Source organism: Megalobrama amblycephala, linkage group LG22 (genome assembly GCF_018812025.1).
Source record: "Megalobrama amblycephala isolate DHTTF-2021 linkage group LG22, ASM1881202v1, whole genome shotgun sequence".
Taxonomy (NCBI): Eukaryota; Metazoa; Chordata; class Actinopteri; order Cypriniformes; family Xenocyprididae; genus Megalobrama; species Megalobrama amblycephala.
The window spans coordinates 11,474,866-11,496,787 of record NC_063065.1 but is presented as its reverse complement, the minus strand read 5'-3'; the positions used below and the strand labels follow the sequence as shown (position 1 = coordinate 11,496,787).

The window sequence follows — 21,922 nt, the reverse complement described above, 5'->3', positions numbered from 1 at the left end:
AAAAAAAGTACACAACTGTTTTCAACATTGAAAATAATCATAAATGTTTACTGAGCAGCAAATCAGCATATTAGAATGATTTCTGAAGGATCATGTGACACTGAAGACTGGAGTAACGATGCTGAAAATTCAGCTTTGAATCACAAGAATAAATTACTTTGTCAAATATATTTAAATAGTACACAGTTATTTTAAACTGTAATAATATTTCACAATATTACTGTTTTTTACTGTATTTTTAATTAAATAAATGTAGCCTTGGTGAGCAGACGAAACTTCTTTTAAAAACATTAAAAATCTTAGTGGTTCCAAACTTTTGGACTGTATATATATATATATATATATGTACAGGTGTGCAAGGTAAATTTCAGAAGGGATCCCAGGTCTTGTGAAAAGTTTTAAGTGAACCAGAGAGTGAGCATCTTAACTTTTCAAGCCCAATGCAGTAGAAAATTTCCTGTATCCACCGGTCATATGTTGGAGGGGAAACATGCTTCCACTTAAGAAGGATAACCCATCTGGCCAAGATTGTAGTAAAAGCAATAACTTTACGATCTCGGGCCACCAAACAGGCCTAGGGGAGACCCCAAAAAGGGCTATGAATGGGTCAGGGTTAATACTAGTGTTGAGAGCTTTTTTAAGTGTCTCAAGTGTCTGTGGACACATCCAAAACATATGCAGATGGTTGGCAGGTGACTGCTTGCAACGGTTGCAGGCAGCACTCTTGTCTGGGAAGATTTTTGCCAGTTTGGCATTGGTTAAGTGAGCTCTGAATAGTATTTTACATTGCATTAAGCCATGCCTGGCACATAAAGAAGAAGAGTGTACCTGGTTCAAGATGTTATGCCATAGATCCTCTGTAATAGTAATGTCAAGGTCTTACCTCGATTACAATTAATGAACTATTTTTAAAAAAAATATATATATATTTTTATTTTTTTTGCCTTCATAGCTTACTGACAAGGTTTGTACTGCAAATATGCTTGATTATTGAAGGTGGAATATTTTTTCCTAATGAAATAGTGCTCTGACATAACAGCTCACTTTTAGCAGTTATTTTATCTATGGTTTGTAACATTACTTACAGATTTCTGCTCATTGTAAATCAGATACAGATAAATTAGCACAGTACCAGTACATTTATTTGAATGCATTAATGAGAGAGCGATTGCATGTGTGAAGTAGTCATACCGTCTCTCCATTAATTGTGAAGCTGTGGGTTATAAGTACTTACTTCAAAAGTAGAAAAACATATGCTATAACTTGAGTTTCAAAGCTGCTTTAGTGATAAATCACAGGACAGTGTTGACAACGAGTTCTGCTCTTCTCTCTTCACGTGATGCGCGAGGCTGTCTGAATGAGTGTCCGTGCGCCACAATGCATCAGCGTAGTACCTCGATATGTGACCCGCTCTGGCGAAAGGAGTCGGAAATCGCAACGTTCTATTTTAAGATATGGGCCGATAATGTGGAAAAACAATGAAAAAAAAACGATTTTTTTAAAGCTAATTTCAAAGAACAGACTTTCAAAAATAATCTCCCAAAGTTGCGTAGTCCAGATAATTGAGTAAAGGTATTTAAATGGCTATTAAATTTGACATGGAACTCCTCTCGTCACTTATGAGCATTTCCCGGTATTCCCTGAAACGTCTCTGCTCTTCAAATATGGTGTTACACGTTGTATAGAACCAATCAAACAGCTTAGAAATGTAAACACACTGACATAAACGCTGATTTTTATCAATGGGAAGCCCCGTTTCGACTGACAGGCACGCGATTGGTCCAGCCATCCTCCTGTCAGACTAGCGCGCGTTCTGTGTAAACAAGCTAGCAGATCTCCTCAATGTCTAGTTGTGAATCAGTTAGCGGTGATCGAGATGTCGAGTTAGCCAAAATACGTGCCTTTTGTTGTAAAGGGTGTAAACTCAATGATGGAGAGCCGTGTTTTTTGTCATTTGATGAAGATTTCGTTTACGAGATACGTCTCTCTCTCTCTCTCTCTCTCTCTCACACACACACACACACACACACACACACCCTCTCTCTCAAGCAAAAATGTAGCACCTCTGTTCAATCTTTCTGATTTTAGTAACTCTTTGTAAAAGTGCCTTATAAAATATGAATTACTTACTTAAAAAAATACTTTAAAATAATTTGAGCTTCAGCCTGGTTTAATAGCATTTATATATATAAAAATGTCTTTGGTCAAATTAAGCTGTAAAATAAATAGTTTATCTCTTTAAATGCAATGGATTTTGAAAGATATCAACAAAAAACAGGCAAAAAACTTTAAAAGCGATTTTCTCAGGTTTTCAATTGGAAAAAGAGGGCAGACGACCATAATTCAAATGGGTATATCTTTAAAACCATTCAAGGTTTGACTAGGATATCATTTTAAAGCGTACTCATCTTTCCATCAATTTTGAAATTTGGGTCACTGTGACTCATTTTGCTGGATCAGTTCACATATAATGATATGGTCTAAAATCACTTGAATGTTCTAACGGGCAAGCATTTAAACACATACAGTTGACAAACATTCGTGAGGACGCAAGCGAAAGTGATCTCACTTCGGGGATCATCTGTGTGTGTTGACTCTGCGTTTGAGTTCGCCTTCATGTTGCTTCCATGCCGCTGACTGGACGGGGCCGTAGTATGTTTTTAAGGGGAAAGTATTAACAGAAATTAAAAAAAACGAAAATTACATTGGTTAGAGGTTCTGAATTTCGGTTTCGATTACTTTTCGATTAAGCGTCCAGCCCTACCCTAACCCTATAGTAAATGCATGTAGTTAATTAATATTACTCAGTGCTTAAATGTATAATTACACTGTAACAAGAACATCTTAAAATAAAGTATAACCAAAACATTTTGTACATATTTTTAATATAATTTTTTTTTACAAATATCATGATTTTTTAATCATCGTCATTTTCTTAGAGTCTAATTTAATAAGTTAATTAATAATACACGTTTTTTTCTTCCAAGGATTTCAGCCTTTTTCTTTTTCACAATCTATGGATGGTTACACCTATTTTTGTTCAGAAATGTAAAAAATGTTCATCATAAAAGAGGTGTCCTTATTTTTGGAATTATTTCATAGATTTGGATAAAAATGAGCTGTGTGTCGTTGACCCTGATGCCGTCCTTAGCAAGCACCTTTTTATTAATAAATTCTGAACATAGTTTTGACAGCAATTTTGTAATGCCATGTCTACACCAGGCGCAACCTTTACAAAACCATTTGTCCTGTTGTCAGAAGTAGTGCAAGTGCGTGGAGTACTGTACATCATAAATAAAATAGGGCATTCGTTCCCTTTCGGGGACGCATCACACCTCGCACACTGATTATAATGAGTTCTATTGGCTTTTGCTGCATTGTGTTGCACTGCTCACTTTTAGTGTAGACACATTGTAAGGCTAAATGAGAGTGTTGCACTCACTGTTTGCATATAGCGAAACCACAGATTAAACCAAGTCTCCTCTCAACCTCTCTACAATTCTTTTGCGTTCACCGTATGGGAAAAGCAGCAATCTCATGGGGGCTTCTCCACCCTCCAGCAGTTGATTGAACAACAGAGCTGCTCCTCAGAGCAGGAACGGAGGGGAGATGAAAACAGACTCATTAATAATGAAGGGAGAGTGAGGCTGAGTGCCAAAGCTAGTTTAAGATGCTGAGGTATTTCACAAGTTGCTCTGCCTGAAAGTAGGTCAGCCTGTGAGACCAGCACTTTTCAAACTGACTCACCCACACGCCTCAGAGTCAGCCGAACACAGGCTTACAGCTCGTCATGCCTGCCTGATTCTGGGTATATTCAGGCCTAGATTTGTCAAGAGATGTACGGAATGACTGTTTGTACCTGATGTACCGGAACGAGTGATTTTATCTCAGGAGTTCGCCAGGTCACTGTACTGTTGGTCAGATGCCTTAAAGTTATTGATGGCCGTAGCTGTAGAAAATCTGATAACAAACGGTAGAGAAACAATTATTAATTTGTGAATCAGACTCACTCAGAACGCAAAATAGATATACACTACTGTTTAAAAGTTTGGGCTAATTAAGATTTGTTTAAGAAATGAATAAAAGAGGCATTAAATGAATCAATTATGACTAAACATTTATAATCTTGCAAAAGATTTTTATTTCAAATGCTGTTTGAATGCTGTTGTTTTGAACTTTATCAAAGAATCATGAAAAAAATGGTTTCCACATAAATATTCAGTAGAAAAAATGTTTAAATATTGATGATAAGAAGAAATGTATCTTGATCACCATATTAGAATGATTTCTAAAGGATCATGTGACACTGAAGACTGGAGTAATGATGCTGAAAATTCTCAGGAATACACTAATAATTAAAATATATTCAAATAGAAAACAGTTATTAAATTCTAAAAATATTTCATAATAGTTTTGTTTTTACTATACTGATAAATGCACACTTGGTGAGCTTAGAAGACTTCTTTCAAAAACTTTTGAACATTAGTGTATATATAATTCATACAGAACAGTAAAATCGCTCACAGTAACATTAACTTCTCAGTCAGATCACATGTTCTTCTCTGACTTCTCATTGGTAGTCAAATAGCTGCTCGCTGCAGATTTATGTTAGTGTGAACACCCCATTTAAATGTTAATGGTGATTAATTTTTTTCTGTGTTTTCATATCTGACTTTGTTGTTTTTCACGTCACACTCTTTGTTTCTGTAGTGGGATGGTGTGGGACCGCTGCCAGATACTGCTGAGCCCCCCAAGGGGGTTCAGATGCTGTGGCATCCTTCGATAGTAAAGCCCTACCTCACCCTCCTGTCTGAGTGTTCCAACCCGGACACGCTGGAGGGGGCCGCCGGGGCACTGCAGAACCTGGCTGCCGGGAGTTGGAAGGTAAGACCTTGACTTGGTATGCAACACATATTGTTGTTTAAAATGCAAATAGGTTAACTGATGTTTATGAGTCAGAATTTATCATTGGTTTTGCTTTGTGGATTAAAATCTTGTGACCTTTTTTAAATATATGACCATTTTAGTATCTGCCAATGTATTTATTTGTTTCTTTGTTTGTTGGTATCTGTCTATGACCCCATTGGCTATTTTTTTTATTATTATTATTCTTAATTATTGGTAGCTTTCTGAGTGGAAGCCAATGTTTACTTAGGGTTAGGTTCTTTAAAAAAAATTTTTAAAGTATTCAAAGAATTTTAAAAAAGTTAAAATATTTATTTATTATTTATTTGTTTGATTTATTTTTAATTATTGGTATCTGTCTGAGTGCAAGCAAATATATTTAGGGTTGGAGGCTTTTAAAAGCACATTGTAAAACTCAATAAGTTCAGAATACTCAAAACATTTAAGTAAACTGACTAATTTATTTAAGTTAGGAGAACTTAAAATTTATGTGACAATCCTCAACCTAACTACAGGCTGTATACAACATAACACACAAACTTGTGTCTCCCTATGTTAATCTTGTGCAAAAACACAAAATAACACTTAATTTCAACATTTATTTTCATTATACATTCTGACGCAAAGCATGCTGGGAATTGGAAATCTGCTGCAACTCAATCATTAAGTTCAGCTTATTACAATTACATTTTGAGTTCACGCAACTCTTTTCTATTAAGTACAATGGACTTTCATTATTATTTGAGTGAAACAAACTCATTTCATTTAATTAATTTCACTATTCGGTTTTACAGTGCATTAAAAGTATTTGTCACCTGATCCAGCAAAATGAGTCACAGTGACCCAAATTTCAAAATTGAGATTTTGGTTTCAATGGAAAGATGAGACAATACGCTTTAAAATGATATCATAGGCAAAGTCATACCCTGAATGGTTTTAAAGATATACCGATTTGAATTATGGTCGTCTCCCCTCTTTTTCCAATTGAAAACCTGAGAAAATCGCTTTTAAAGTTTTTTGCCCGTTTTTTTGTTGATATCTTTCAAAATCCATTGCATTAAAAGGGATAAACTATTTATTTTACAGCTTAATTTGACCAAATACATTTTCATATATATAAATGCTATTAAATCAGGCTGAAGCTCAAATTATTTTAAAGTATGTATTTGAATTAACCCTTTAAGACCTGAAGGCTTTTTTAGAGTTTTTTTTTTTTTGTTTTTTTTTTTCTGAGCGACACAAACAAAAGTAAAGACTCATAACTCCAAAACTGTAGCAAGGAGAGTCAAAAGGTAGGTATCATTTGATAGAAAACATTTTATATTTTAAGAAAATATAAATTACATTACATTTTTACATTTTCTTGCTGAGAAACAGCTGATAAATACAAAAAAAATATATATTTTTTTTAAATAATTTTTCTTTTCTTTTTTTATTTGACATGGAATAACTCAGGAACACAATAAGATCGCTAAAAAATTCTTTTTTGATGATACTCTCCTATATGTAAGCTGCATCTATTTCAAATTTCGTGGTGATATCATAAAGTATAATTTGAAAAATTGTTGTTCATTTTTTCCGCAGCCAGGTGGCGGTTTAGAGGTGCTTCTCAGCACTCGTTAGGAGTTTTTGAAAATGGTTAGATGCATTAAAAAGATGAGATTCTAAGCTTTAAAATGATATCTATTTTTTGTTATTCCACGTTGGAAAACGAACATGGATGGGTCCGGGATCTTTGGATACACACTGCATCCCGGAGAAATGAGAGACATGTTTTTAGCCAAGTATGTTAAATCATTCCGTGAGTAATATCTTGTGATCAACGCAATATATTATATTGATTTTGGATTCATTTTAATCTTAGGAATCTGCTTTAAATATTGATGTGCCATTTTTTATGATCTGTGCATTTTTGATGAAGTTATGAGCACGTGAAATATACATACTTGTATTCAGTTAGCGGCTGTGCTATTTTTGTTGTAAACGCATATTACTCAGACTCATTAGAGGGTGAAAACAACGCAACAGAAGCATGTTGGAGGCTTGATATTAAAGTTTAAATTCTCTGGTTTTGTATGCAAAAATAATTGTTGTGCTACCTATATGGAATATAGGTAGCACAATATATATTCAATTTTTATTGGCTTTTAAAGAGAGACACGCAAATGGGAGCGCCGACGAGAGGAGTTGAGAAGTTCATTTCCAGCTAATTTAGTAAAACCATGTCAAATTTAATAGCCATTTAAATACCTTTATTCAATTATCTGGACTACGAAACTTTGGGAGATTATTTTTGAAAGTCTGTTCTTTGAAATTAGCTTTAAAAAAATTTCATTGTTTTTCCACATTATCGGCCCATATCTTATAATAGAACGTTGCGACTTCCGACTCATTTCGCCAGAGCGGGTCACATTTAAAGAATTTAAAAAAAAATATTGAAATGATTATTAATTTGTTTATTTAATCATTTGTATAATTTTATTTTAACTATTGGAAGCCAATATATACTTAGCATTAGGGGCCTGGTATATTCGCTGCTGTCAGAATCTAAATTTATTGAACGGTGTGAGAAGAAATGGTGTAATATTGCATTTTTCCTGATCTTAAACTAGTTGCTTTCATCAGATGTTTAAACCAGTACCAGTTGCCCTCTTGGCTTCTGCTTCTCTCTTTGTTCTCACATCCTTTTTACCGTCTCTCAGTGACAAAAGCTTGTTTTACCTCTGTTGCTCGAGAGCTCTAATCCACCCGATGTTCTCTGCACGATCAATACTCTCAGATGGAGACAGATGCAATTGGATTGGATTCGTTTTGAAGTCTCATAACAGGTTTAGACCCCCTTCAAGAAGTTAAATGAAAGCGGCGTCCCTACAACCCCTCTCCACACCTACAGGGCATGAGGTTGTATACGTGTTTGTTGTTGGGTTGAGTTTGTAGGAGAGACAAACGAGAAAGCAAAAGAGAGGAAGAGAATGTCTGGTTCTCATAAATGGCCGCTCTGTTTGTTCATCTAGAAGAGCTGACATTGAGCCCTGGTCTAATATGTGTGAACTAAGCTCTCTGTTTATGTTTTCAAAGTCCATTTTAGACAGTGGGATTAACAAATCCCACGCTGTGAGTTCTAGGAAATGAAAACAAAGCCCTTAACTTAAGACGGATCAAAAAAAAACTTAAGCGTGAAGAATGCTTTGTCATCAAGAACTCCTTTTCAATTACATTTTCAAGGATATTTCGTTTATTGTGCTTCTTTTAGCACAAATAGAAGTTTTAATGAACTGTGATTTTCACTAAATGACAGATTTACATATTCACACAACCCTTCTATTCTTCTATTTTTTTTTTCTGATCCTAGTAAGCTGCCTCTGTGATATACTTCAACACAATCTCAGCCAATCTGACTTCCAGCACAATGCCACAGAATTAGAAACTAAGTGTCAGACACTTGTCGACTGGTTAGAACAGAAATGAAACAGATTGCTTGCTAGATACCATGTTAGGCAGCATCCTAACTGCACAGGAACCTCACAAGTGATTGATTTGAAACACTCTACATGTGCAGCAACTCAAGTAAAGCGTGCAAGAAGCTCGACTAACGTGTCGATTTTAATAGAGTTTTGTATTAGCTTGTTGCTACACTTTGGAGGTAGCAGCACAGCTGTTTTCAATATTGACAATAATATTTTCAACATTTCAACAATAATAAGAAATTTCCTTGAAAATTCAGCTTTACCATCACAGATATAAATTGCATTTTAAAATATATTTAACTGTGTCAACTGTGTTACTTTTGACTCTCTAGCTGTTTATAAACAGATCTGCATGCGTCTTGAGGAAGAACATTGTAGCCGGAACTACTTCCCTGTGTTTATGTCTGTGATGAGCCACACAGGTACTGGGATACTTTGCAGCCGTTTGATGTCCTGCTCTGTCTAAAATACTCAGAATAGAAACACTTATTATAGGGGTACCATAATGATTCATAAGACAAAAACACTGTTTGGAAGATGGATTCATGATGTACTTGCTCATTATATACATTTTGAAAGCAAAAAAGTTACATAGTGCACCTTTAAATTGTAAATAAATATTTTCCACTGATAAATTTATCCACCGATAGCCGATTATTCAGAGTGATATCTGCCGATACCGATAACGATAGTTTGGGGGTTCTACCTTTTCTACCTTCTTTTAAAGTAATGATAATTTCATTATAATTAATCATTAATTATTATATTTTTAATTATTATTTTTTGAAAGAAATGCAAATAAAAACTTTATTCTCTCCATTTCATCAGCTTGTTTCAGAGTAACTGGTATCAATTATAAACAAAACCACATTACTCAAGTTAATATTAACACACATTAACTAAATTCTGAAGATTAAATTAATATTTCTTAACTTTCTGAATGTTATTAATTCATATAATTACTATTAATATTGAACATCAGACTGGTTTCTTAGCATTTTCTTTACACAACACCCAAATGCAGTGCATTTTCCTGCCCTCTTTTGATTGACAGGATATATCTGCCCTGACTATCGGCTGTTTTTATCTAATTTGCTTTTATCAGGGTGTATATATATATATATATATATATGTATATATGTATGTGTGTGTGTGTGTGTGTGTGTTATATATAATAATATTGCTATTTTTTGATCAAATAAATGCAGCCTTGGTGATAATAAGAGACTTTTAAAAACATTTAAATTTTACAGACTACAAACTTTTGAACCATAGTCTATGTAGCTTATTTATGATCAGTATTTTGCTATATGTGATTAGTCTTTTCAATACACTTGGGAATGACTTACATCTGTGAAGGACACATGCGATGCTTTTGAATTTGTACAAAATGAGGTACCTATTAGACAACCTAGTGTTTGGAACAACTTTCAAGTCTGAAGTGCTCCTGTGTGTGTAAATGTTGTCTAGGTTGGCAGCTTATAAGGCTTTGGGACAGAGCCTTTCTGTTACTGTGTTTTTGTCACTCTCTTTCTTATGCATACATACAGAGGTCATCATAAATGAGGAATGTGAGGGGATGCCTTCTGGGCCGTATGCTGCGGTCTCCCCTGTTGCAACAGAAGTGCCGGGTAGCGGAGAGTTTAATCTGAGCTGACACTCCGTCACTGATAAAGACTGATCCCACAGCTGGGGTCATACATAGAGAACCTGAGAGAGCAAAAGCTCTGAGCTAGTATTAGTCTTTCACTGTAACCTGGGGAGTGTGATTACACTGTCAGCGGGGAGATTAACCAAAATGAGACACTTGCCCACATGGCATATCCAACTTTGAAGATGCACTTCATGGTTTGCTAAAAACTGCTGATATGAAAAATATATACAGTATATTGTTAGAAAACTGTAATAATATTCAGTTATGGTGTCATTGTCATATTTAGCAACTTATACCTGTTTATTTGTGTGTGTCTCCCTTAGTGGTCAGTGTACATCCGTGCGGCGGTGAGGAAAGAGAAGGGTCTGCCCATCCTTGTGGAGCTGCTGAGGATAGACAACGACCGTGTGGTGTGTGCCGTCGCTACCGCGCTCAGAAACATGGCCTTGGACATCAGAAATAAAGAGTTGATCGGTACGGTCCTTTTTTCCCCTCTCTTTACTTTCTTCTTATATTTTATCAGTCACTGTGAATCACTTTGTTTCAAATGGTTCTGAACTGTCGGATTTGTAGAGCTCAGGGTTAACAGCTGTGGTCTCTTTGGCTTCTCTGTAATGAAGTCCAGTCTCTTGTGTTTTAGCCAGTGTGGTAAAGAGGGCCGTTCATAGCTCTTAGCTCAAAGGAAGATAACTGTCATTTTATTATTACACATTTCCTGGCCACTCATCATTTTAAATGGGTTCGGAGGCATAAGGCTGCACATTCTAGGCTTGGTGGACAGCTTTTGTGGAACTGGAAATAACTATATATTTGACTTTATTGGATGTGGTATGCAACTCAAAGATTTTGCATGGAGGCTACTCAAGGGTTTGTTCAGAAGTAACTAGTTTGATTTTTATTTTCGTTTCCTTTTTTTTAGGTTTTGTTTTGGTCTGATATTTACTTGGGGTTTTTGTGCGGCTGACTTTACTGCAACTCAAATGTTTTGAAGGTTTGCTTGGAGGCTACTCGAGTTGTTACTTTTGAACTGCTTTGATTTTTGATTTGTATATTGTTTGTTTTCTTTTGGTTAGGTTTTCAATTGTTTTGTTTGGTTTTTTATTGTCTGGCTTTATTGAAAGTGACATGCATGGTTTTTGTTTGTTTTGGTTGGGGTGTTTTGTTTCTTTTTTATTGTTTTGTTTGACAGACTACTGAAAGTGACATGCAACTCAAGTTTTTCAGTTTTGATTGGGGACAACTCAAAGGATCATTCCAATTGAACTGTTTTGATTTTTGATTTGGCTTTTTGTTTTTGTTTTTTGTTTTTTGTTTGTGTTCAGCTGACTTTACTGGAAGTGACATGCAACTCAAAGGTTGAAGGCTATTCAAAGGGTCACTCCAAATGAAAGTTAGCAACTGTCTCATCACAAAGGGCCCTTCCTCAGCATCATTAGCAAAGTGTACATATAATTGTCACTTTGAGGAAGTAATCTTGTCATTCCTGATCATGTGATCATGGGTGGTACGTCCTCAATTAATTTTGTAAACTGAGGTAATTTATTTGTAACTCACAATCCCAACAGAAAATATAATTGTCTTGTAAATTAAATGGTTAGTTCACCCAAAAATGTCATTCCACACCCGTAAGACCTTTGTTCATCTTCAGAACACAAATTAAGCTATTTTTGATCAAATCCGATGGCTCAGTGAGGCCTACATTGACAGCAAGTTAATTAACACTTTCAAATGTCCAGAAAGGTACTAAAGACATTTAAAACAGTTCATGTGACTACAGTGGTTCAACCTCAATGTTATGAAGCGACGAGAATACTTTTTGTGCGCCAAAAAAAAAAAAAAAAACTACTTTATTCAACAATATCTAGTGATGGGCGATTTCAAAACACTGCTTCATGAAGCTTCAAAGCTTTACCAATCTTTTGTTTTGAATCAGTAGTTCGGAGTGTGTATCAAACTGCCAAAGAAGCTTTGAAGCTTCATGAAGCAGTGTTTTAAAGGTCCCGTTCTTCGTGATCCCATGTTTCAAACTTTAGTTAGTGTGTAATGTTGTTGTTAGAGTATAAATAAAATCTGTAAAATTTTAAAGCTCAAAGTTCAATGCCAAGCAAGATATTTTATTTAACAGAAGTCGCCTACATCGAACGGCCAGTTTGGACTACATCCCTCTACTTCCTTCTTTAATGACGTCACTAAAACAGTTTTTTGACTAACCTCCGCCCACAGGAATACACAAGAGTTGCGTTTGTAGAGTGTGTTTGTCGCCATGTCGTCGAAACGCTGTTATTTTCATCCCGCAGTCCAATCACCGGGTCTGATTCCGGCTCAAATTGATAGGGTAAAATTAAAGACATGTTTACAATAACACTGAGCGCGTACATCTCCACGTTATGGTAAGAGGCGTGACCTTTCCGGGCAAGGTTCGCTAAGCTGCTGTCGAATCACAACACAGGAACCGCTGGCACAATCAGAACTCGTTACGTATTTCTGAAGGAGGGACTTCATAGAACAAGGAAGTCATCAGCCCGTTTTTATGACAGTGGAAACAGCGGTATACAGATAAGTAAATTATGTGAAAAATACTGTGTTTTTTTACACGCGAAACATCAACACATGTTATGTTGCACACTATAAACACAATCAAAGCTTCAAAAAAACACGAAAAACGGGACCTTTAAAATCTAGATATTGTTGAATAAATTTGTTATTTTGTTTTTTTGGTGCACAAAAAAGTATTCTCGTCACTTCATAATATTAAGGTCGAACCACTGTAGTCACATGAACTGTTTTAAATGTCTTTAGTAGCTTTCTGGACATTTGAAAGTGTTAATAATCTTGCTGTCAATGGAGCCCCCACTGAGCCATCGGATTTTATCAAAAATATCTTAAGTTGTGTTCTGAAGATGAATGAAGGTCTTACGGGTTTGGAATGACATGAGGGTGAGTAATTAATGACAGAATTTTCGTTTTTGGGTGAACTAACCCTTTAACATATTTTCATGTTTGTTTACCTCAAGTGCCACAAAAAGCAGCCCTGCACAAGTTGAAATAAATGTAAAATAATGACACAAGGCTAAAGTTGATGCAAATGTTTTATTTGCTACAATAATCTTTTGGATAGATTTTGCTGTGCTATTTAAGTAGCAATCAGATACTATATGTAAGTGTGAGGTGTTCCAAACACGTACATGCACAAGACAGTTAAGCCGTGCACCCTTCAGAGTGCTCACTTCAAGTGCACTGCCCTTCAGAGTGAATAGAGCATAGTGATGCTCACTTTCAATGGAATTCGCCCAGTATCTTTTTGAGTGGTACTTCATCACGTTTCCACTGTTTAGAACAACATTAACATGAAAGAGATGTGTTTAATTGCTTGGCACGCTGCGCCACATTAGGAGAGCTCAGGTTATGCCTCTGAATAGGAAGGACAATGTTTTCACGGTCTTTGTGACTTTCATGGTCATTGCTGACTAAGAATGAACCTTTTCTGTAAGAATAAAGTGCTGGTAGTTCTTTCATTGTTTACTCTCAACGAAGAGGTGAAGTGGGTCAAAATGACTATGTACCTATTTAGGATAGTATAAATGTACCTCTCCTCCATAACCATATCAATTGTTTATACATGTTCTGTAAATGACCTGTCCATAATTGATATTATTTCCTCTAATCATGTGTCATTAGTTTTGAGGTTCCTGCAACTGGGACATGACCTTCCCTTCATACAGAGCTGCAGGTGTTTAGGATAGCAGAATTAAACATATTAACAAGTACATGACAGGATCAGACACTGCATCACCAGGCTCAGTGTGAATGACAGAAAGTGGTCCGCTGCGGGTCCCCGTTGTCACATGCTGACCCGCCGCATCAGGTGCTTAATTAGAGCTTGTATTCCTTCTTCCTTAATCCCATCTCACACTGATTCACACCATTTCAAATACTCCCAGTGACATCACCAGCAGACTATTGATCTCACCCGCTAATAAACGCGGTTTCCCTGGTGAGTCTCGCCGTCTCCATGGCAACGGCTCCCCAGTCTCGTTCTGTTGCCCCTCTCAGTTCCCAAAACAACTGGTTTGCATTTGCCACCTGGAGTCTGCCTAGATTTGCACATCATCCATAATCATTTCTGATTATGCAGATTGCATTGTCTTCATTATACGTCGCCATTGAATTCTGTCTTTGTAGATTTGGCATGTATAGATGCGTCAAAAATAACTTGCATACAGTACACGTGATGCACATATAAATGACTATTTTTATCAGATTGCAGAGTTTCGAGTCCGTATAAATAGTACATTCAGACTGTAAATTGATTCATATTGACAGAAGTGTGTGTATGTAAACACGGTCTGTGACTGGCGGCTGTTCTCACACTTTTTTTTATAGACAGTTCAACATGGCCATCCATCAAAAGCTTTTGAGAGCCGTGAGCAATGAAATCAAGCAAGGTCCCTCTTTTTGTATATTCTCTAACAGTCTTTTCCTTTCATCCGTGATTAATTTTACATGTTTGATCACTGAATCTATATTTGAACTATTTTACAAAACATTTAAACATTTAGCTTCGGGATGAAAATTGGGCACATGACTTGAATGTAAATAGCCAATTCAGTTCTGCCGTTTGATCACGTATTAAATTGAAGATTGATTGTTTGTATAAATGTATTTAACCACCCAGCTTCAAAGCATCAAGCCTTATCCTGGAGCTTTGATACTGAATGCTGATAAACAGCACATGGCAAGATCATAAAATTCTGATAAGCTTTTTTTTCTTTTTCTTTTTTTTACATGAGGTTAAAAGAGAATGAATTTTGCTGCATTTTCATTTTATGTACACTTTTGAAGCTCATTGACATTTTATAGACCCGCAGGTACATTACAAATGTAATCTCTGTTTCTGCTTTGACCTTTTCTCTTTTATAATTATTTTTATTGCCTTTTTTGTCACTTCCTCTCTGCAGGATTGAGGCCACCCAAGATGTAGGTGACTTTTTTCTTCAGTATAACAGTAAAGATTTTTAGCTGAATCCGTGGTCCTCGGTGATTCATATAATGGAAGTCAATGGGTGCCGTCACTTTGAGATAAAAAAAAAACATATGCAGACAAAACTAAATTAATACCTGCAGCTCCTGATGATACATTGAGGTCTTAAGAAGCTAAATGATCGCTCTATGCAAGAAACTAAACAGTATTTACAGCATTATTGCCTGTAATCCACAGCATCTGTCCTCAGCGAATTCAGGACAGCCTGCAACGCGAGCTTCCTTTCGCATAATGACATATGCATGGGAGCTCAAACACTGAGAATCTATGAAAAGTCAATCTTCCCAATTGAAATTATGCATATAGGGTGTGGCATCCGGGGTAAGCACAAGTATGATTTTGATGAACAATACACCACACTCGACTTCCCTCTATGTTGTAAACAAACACAGCGTCAGCTCACCTGTGAGTTTGCTCCCGCGCATACGTCATTATGCGACAGGAAGCTCGTGCTGCAGACTGTCGTGAATGCACTCGGGATCGTTTGCCAAGGCTGTGGATTAGAGGTAAAAATGTTGTAAATAATGTTCGGTTTCTTGAGTAGATCGATCGTTACGTTTCTTAAGACCTCAATGTACCATCAGGAGCTGCGAGTATCGCTCTATTTTGTTTTGTCTGCAAATGTTTTTTTTTGAAACTCAAAGTGACGGCACCCATTGACTTCCATTATATGAATAAGAGAGAGCTAAAATCTTCTTTACTGGTCTACTGAAGAAAAAAGTCACCAACATCTTAGATGGCCTGAGGGTGAGTAAATTAACAGCAGATTTTCAATTTTGGGTGAACTATCCCTTTAAGTATCTTTTTGGCTACTTTGTGGTTTTACTGAGTATCAAAGATATTAGCTTTTACTTCTCTACTTGAATACATTTTTTAATAAGTACATATACTCTTTACTACAATACATTTGTTATGAGTAATGCAGTTACTAATTTATGTTTTACTTTTTCTGCAGCAGTTTATTTCTGCTACAAAAAAGTGATATCGCCATCTGCAGGCCATTGGAGGTTCTATATCTTGTGTGTTTTGCCCTTACTCACCCAAACTTGTCAACAAGGCTACTATAAGTTAATGTGAGTGCATTATCAGGTAGTTGCTGAATCACAAGTGTTTCATAGATGAGATGAGGTCATGACTGCTGCCGGTAATGAGGACGAAACCAGCACGTCCAGTGCAAGTAGGCTTTGAATATTTAATTTTACTTAACATTATTTTATTTATTCAACCTTTTTGAAGGATTTTTACTTATGCCCTTTTTGAGCACTTGAGCTAAACAGAGACTTGAGTGTTTGTAGACATTTAAGTGGCTGTTGTGTCGACCTTGTTTTATTGCAATTTTGAGGTGTTCAGTTTTATTTTGATTTTAGAAAATGAAACGTGATTGCTCCTCCTCACAAATCACCTGTTTCCTGGAGTCTGAGGCTGATTTGGGGCTTGGAGAAGTTTTGACATGCCCTGACATTTGTGCTTTTTTCAGTTGTTCATAAACATATAAATGACAAAAGTGTCATTACACTGTATTCAGCACAAACTAGGCTACGATAATATGTGAGGAACATGTATGTACATGTTTGTATTTTTGAAGGTATAATGTTTATGCGTGGTTATTGAAAAAACAAAAAACTTAAGTCACTGAAATAAGGCCAAAAAAAGTATATTAAATCTGTGTTCACAAGACTTTTGGGTATTGGAGGTTGTAGACTAGAGTTTTTGCTTCAGAATTATGTAAAAATTATGCTGCCTACTCCTTCATATAAAACAATATATTGATTTAGTTTTTGTAAGACACTTTTTGTCAAGAAACGCAATATGCGTGGAGGCGTGAATCATCATGAATAATGGGTCATTTACACCTGAGAAGACAAAAGAATCACATAATAATCATACCTGAAATTACTTGCATATTAATGAGGCCTTTCAGTCAGGTAGGTTGTGAAAAAACCCTCTGTGATCATGTCTTAGCTCATCATAAACAGCAATACTGTGAAATATTATTACAATTTAAAATAATGGTATTCTATTATATTCTTTAAAATATAATTCATTTCTGTGATGCAAAGTGTCTGAACAATTATGTTACCTCTGTGGCATTTCATATAGGCTTTTAGCTTAAAAGCATGCACATTTGGAGAAATATTGATGGATTCTTAAATATTTATGTCAATTTTCTTTACTGAGAAGTAATATTTATTGTCATCACTGAGCGCTGGATACTGTGTTTTCAATTCATACTTGCAGCCGGAGGGCGCTCTCTGTACACCTTTAGGCCACAAATTCATATAAAGAAGAAAAGGAACTAGGAACTAACGGCATGTCTTCTAGAGATCGCTAACCATGGCTTTAACATCCAAATAAACACTTTTCAAGACAATAAATACACGATCGAGACGATGTATGCATGTATTGACTGAATTTGCGTCTGAATAGCGCTCGCTCCGTGGGCGTGGCCGCATTAGCGGGTAATGAGCTGAATCTCAGACTTCTGACATGGCTCTCTTTTCATACAGATTACATAAACACAGAATGTTTGTTTTCGATTTGACTTGCACGATTTAAAACCTGACATCTCAACATTTCTTTAGACGTAAGTGTCATTTTTTTGTGATTAGTATTCACTAAGTTACAGTTCATTTTCTGAGAACTATCAGATTGGACTTCGTTCAGAGGGAGAGGAGAGATCGCGCATCATGTTAGTTTTCTTTATTTTACAAAAAGCACAACATTGTGTTTTTACTCTGAGTGTACACAAATAAAAGAAGACATTCTATAGTTTCAATTGATATATTACTTATGTCTCTATGACAAGAAATGACGGAGTATTTTAAGTCTGTTTTGCTGCAATGTGAAAAAAATCCTGCAAAACGCGCCGGCCTCAGGGAGTTAATAAAGTCCTTCTGAAGCAAAGTGCATTTGTGTAAAAAGAAAATCCATATTTAACAAGTTATGAAGTAAAATATCAAGCTTCCGCCAGACCGCCAGTGTTTTTTTTTTTTTAAATATATATAATATACTATTTTGTGGGCTCTAAGAAATAGTTTGTGTATTGGCAGGTAAAAAAAAAAAACATGGTCTACAAACATCTGCATTAAAGTATTAGTCCACTTTGAATTAAAAATTTCCTGATAATTTACTCTTCCTGATAATTTACACCCCCATGTCATCCAAGATGTTCATGTCTTTCGTCAGTCGAAAAGAAATTTTTTTGATGAAAACATTCCGGGATTATTCTCCTTATAGTGGACTTCAATGGCCTCTAGACAGTTGACGGTCAAAATTATAGTTTTAGTGCAGCTTCAAAGGGCTTTAAACGATACCAGACGAGGAATAAGGGTCTTATCTAGTGAAACGATCGGTCATTTAAAAAAAAAAAAAAAACAGTATATGCTTTAAAAACACAAATGATCGCCGTGCACATGCTTCCGCTTTTCGTATTCTTCAAAAAGCTTACGCTGTATGTCCTACGCCTTCCCTATTCTACTTACGGAAAAAAACTAAACTGCCGCAGCATTCGTTTCGTAAGTTGACACTATAAAGAGAATAATCCTGGAATGTTTTCATCAAAAACCTTAATTTCTTTTCAACTGACGAAAGAAAGACATGAACATCTTGGATGACATGGGGGTGAGTAAATTATCAGGGAAATTTTTATTTGAAAGTGGACTAATCCTTTATGGAGGAGAATATGTTCTGTATATTTGTCAGTGGGTTTTATGTTATTTCCGATGGCTGAGTTTTAAACATAATGTATTTAATCCCCAAGATGCAGTTTGAGGCTTCAACAGGCACAAGATCAGGCATAGCGGGCATGAATGAGCACAGACACAAGTTAAGCATAGCAATGGATGAGCAGCAGAGTAGTTTGATTTGTAATCGGAATGACTCTCCAAACTTTCAGGTGGCAAAACTTCTCCAGGCTTTGAAATAGGAGGGTATTGGTGTGGGCATACGGACCATGATGAGACACGTTCTTCAGAGGACTAGCAGATAAAGCTTGGTGGATTTGTTGGAAATGTTTGAAGTTGTGCTTTATGTTTGAAAACCAGCTTTACTCGGCTTGTTTCGAAGGTCCGACATTTCAGTTGACTGAGAGGGATTTGAAAAGTTCTGATCCATCATTGAAAGTTTCATCCCGGATTTGATGACAGAAAGACTCATATTTGCCGCCCACCTGCACACAGGATGAGAAAAGGGGGCATGTGCTCAACAGACTGGCCTTTAGAGAAATAACTAAGTGTGTGTGTGCAGCTGTGACCAATCGACGTCCTCTCTCGCTTCAATTTGCAGCCAATCTTTCCATCTCTCATACGCTCCCTCATGCATCCGTTTGGTCATTTTTCCATCTTCCCTTCCTTTATCTGTTTCCTCTCTCTTTCATTAGGAGATTGCCAGAGGTGCCTCGAAGCAAAAGAGCTGCTTCATAATAATGACACAAGAAAATCACCGCTTTATCTTTTCTGTGGCTAAATCCAGCCATTCAATCTGTCTTTCTATCTGTCCCGGCTGCCCCTCCACAAGGTGGCTCTGTTTAAAATTGCATCCATAGGTCTTCAGAAGATACTTTTGCTTTTAATCCAATATGACAGACATCAAAGGCGGTAACAGAGAGCGATATAGCACTTGAAAGCCACGCTGCCGGACGTTCTCCTTTCAAATAGTCTCCACGGTGGCTGATTTCCAATTTAATTTGCTCCCTAACCTTTAAGAATAATTTTGTTTTAAGGTCTGTCTTCGAATGCCTTGTTGTTTGTACTTCACTTTTATGTCCAAGTCGGCCATTTTCTGCCAATGGGGTTTGAACCTGCTGTTAGCTTCCTAAAAAAAAACCACCCTCTTTGGATCCATTTAAATGTTATTGCAGGATAAAGGCTCACAGAGATGCTGCCCAAAGCCTTTCACCACTGTGTGACATTCAAACCAGCCGAGAACCCTCAGGCCTTCATGGAACATTTTACCAACTCTCTTTGAACTCAGATGGAGAATATTAATGCTCTTCATTTTATTCAGATCCATTTTAATATGAAAGTATATCATGTCATTCCAGTTATTATATACAGTTGTCAACCACCTGTGCGTGTTGCTTTCAGCTTAAAGGGAAAATGTAATGAAAATGCTATCATTATTTACTTTAAAGGGGTCATGAATTGAGAAATCAACTTTTCCTTTTAGCTTTTGATATATAAGAGGTCATCGTACTATAAGAATATCCTGTACGTTTCAGAGCTAAAAACGTCCTTGTTAGTCCAATGAAAGCTTTTATTGACACCAGGTCCAGCGAACGACTGATCCTGAAATGTGCCTATAATAGAGGTAAAACGTGTAAGTAACTGTGTTAATTCTAATGCCTGATCTGATATGTAATGGTTAATGTACAGTCAGATGTTTCTCTTAGTAGGATGAAGATAATCTGTTATTTAAATGGTGATTAAATGGTATAAAGAAGCAATCAAAGAACGCTTCCTTTACAATCGCTGGTTCATCACTGAGTTCATCAGTTCTGGACATGTGCCAAAACTCCTGTTTTATTCAACGAATCTCTGTTGGTGATGATGAAAGCATTTGTTAGTGTGTAGAAATTGACTTGCAATGATGAGATCACTGCTTTCATGCCCTCAACAACATGTCTGTGATCAACTATGATTTTCTAATGACATAGATAACCTAGAGAGCTGTAATAGTAAACGTACTAAAAGTTTTTAAGCGAGTAATACTTAGCTATTTCAAATGGGAAGATGTTAGCCAATCACAGCAGTGGGTGTTTACACTGAAGCGTCACAGCAGACACGCCCCTTAAAACAGAGCGTTCAAATACAAGGGCTAAAATCAGGGACGGAAAAATGCCTTTAATTTCTAAATTATTATTATTTTTGATGTAAAAAGCATACTAACATTATAAGTGCACCCAGGAAACATTATAAAACAATAAAACAACACAGTTCATGACCCCTTTAATGTCTTTAAGGGGGGTCTGTAGTAATACAATAAGGGCCAATTATTATTTGATGTCATTTTTTTTGTGAAAAATGGAATATATTTATTAAGCAAAACAATATGAAATTAACTTCAACTAAAAGCTAAAAAAAAGTTTAAAAAACAATAAAATTTTAAGTAAAAATAATAATAAATATGAAATTAAAATGAAGCTGAAATTACAGTTCAGCCAAATGTTATTTTTTTATTTATTTACCATATTACAATATATTTTGTGAAATTAAAATCTTAAATTAAAATGTATAAATATGTGTACATCAATAATGATTATTTTAATGCATTTTCAGTGTCAGCAAGTGCACTACCTTTGAAAACAAGATTTTCTTAAAGAAATTAATATTATTATTCTGCAAAGATGCTTTCAAATGACCAAAAGTGACAGTAAAGACTTTTACATATTACAAAAAAATCTATTTCCAATTTCTATTTCAAGTCAATTACATTCTTTTGAACTTTCTATTCATCAAAGAATCCTGAAATAATGTAAAACGGTTTCCACAAAAATATTAAGCATATTAGAATGATTTCTAAAGAATGTTGTGACTGAAGACTGAAATAACGGATGTTGAAAAATTCAGCTTTACATCAAAGAAATAAATGACATATAAAATATATACAAACAGAAATCGCTTCTTTCAAACTGTAATAGTATTTCACAATATTATTGTTTTCACTGTATTTTGATTTTGTAAATGCAGCATTGGTGAGCATAAGAAACTCTCAAACACGTTTAAAAAATCTTACAGACCCCAAACATTTGAACGGTAGTATAAGTGCATTAATATGATACCGTATGCATGTTATTTTAGGCCAAGCTTAAAATGTAACTCTCATTTTAATACAGTATATAACCCTTATCCACCAAGG

General features: G+C 35.8%; 1 protein-coding gene across 1 annotated transcript in view; it reads left to right on the top strand.

Moving 5' to 3' along the window:
• Window positions 1-21,922, top strand: part of ctnnd2a (catenin (cadherin-associated protein), delta 2a) — a 358,882-nt gene that overhangs the window by 296,097 nt on the left and 40,863 nt on the right. The window contains 2 exon segments of the mRNA XM_048175121.1: window positions 4,711-4,884; window positions 10,350-10,500. Of these exon segments, the coding sequence (XP_048031078.1) occupies window positions 4,711-4,884; window positions 10,350-10,500 (325 nt within the window).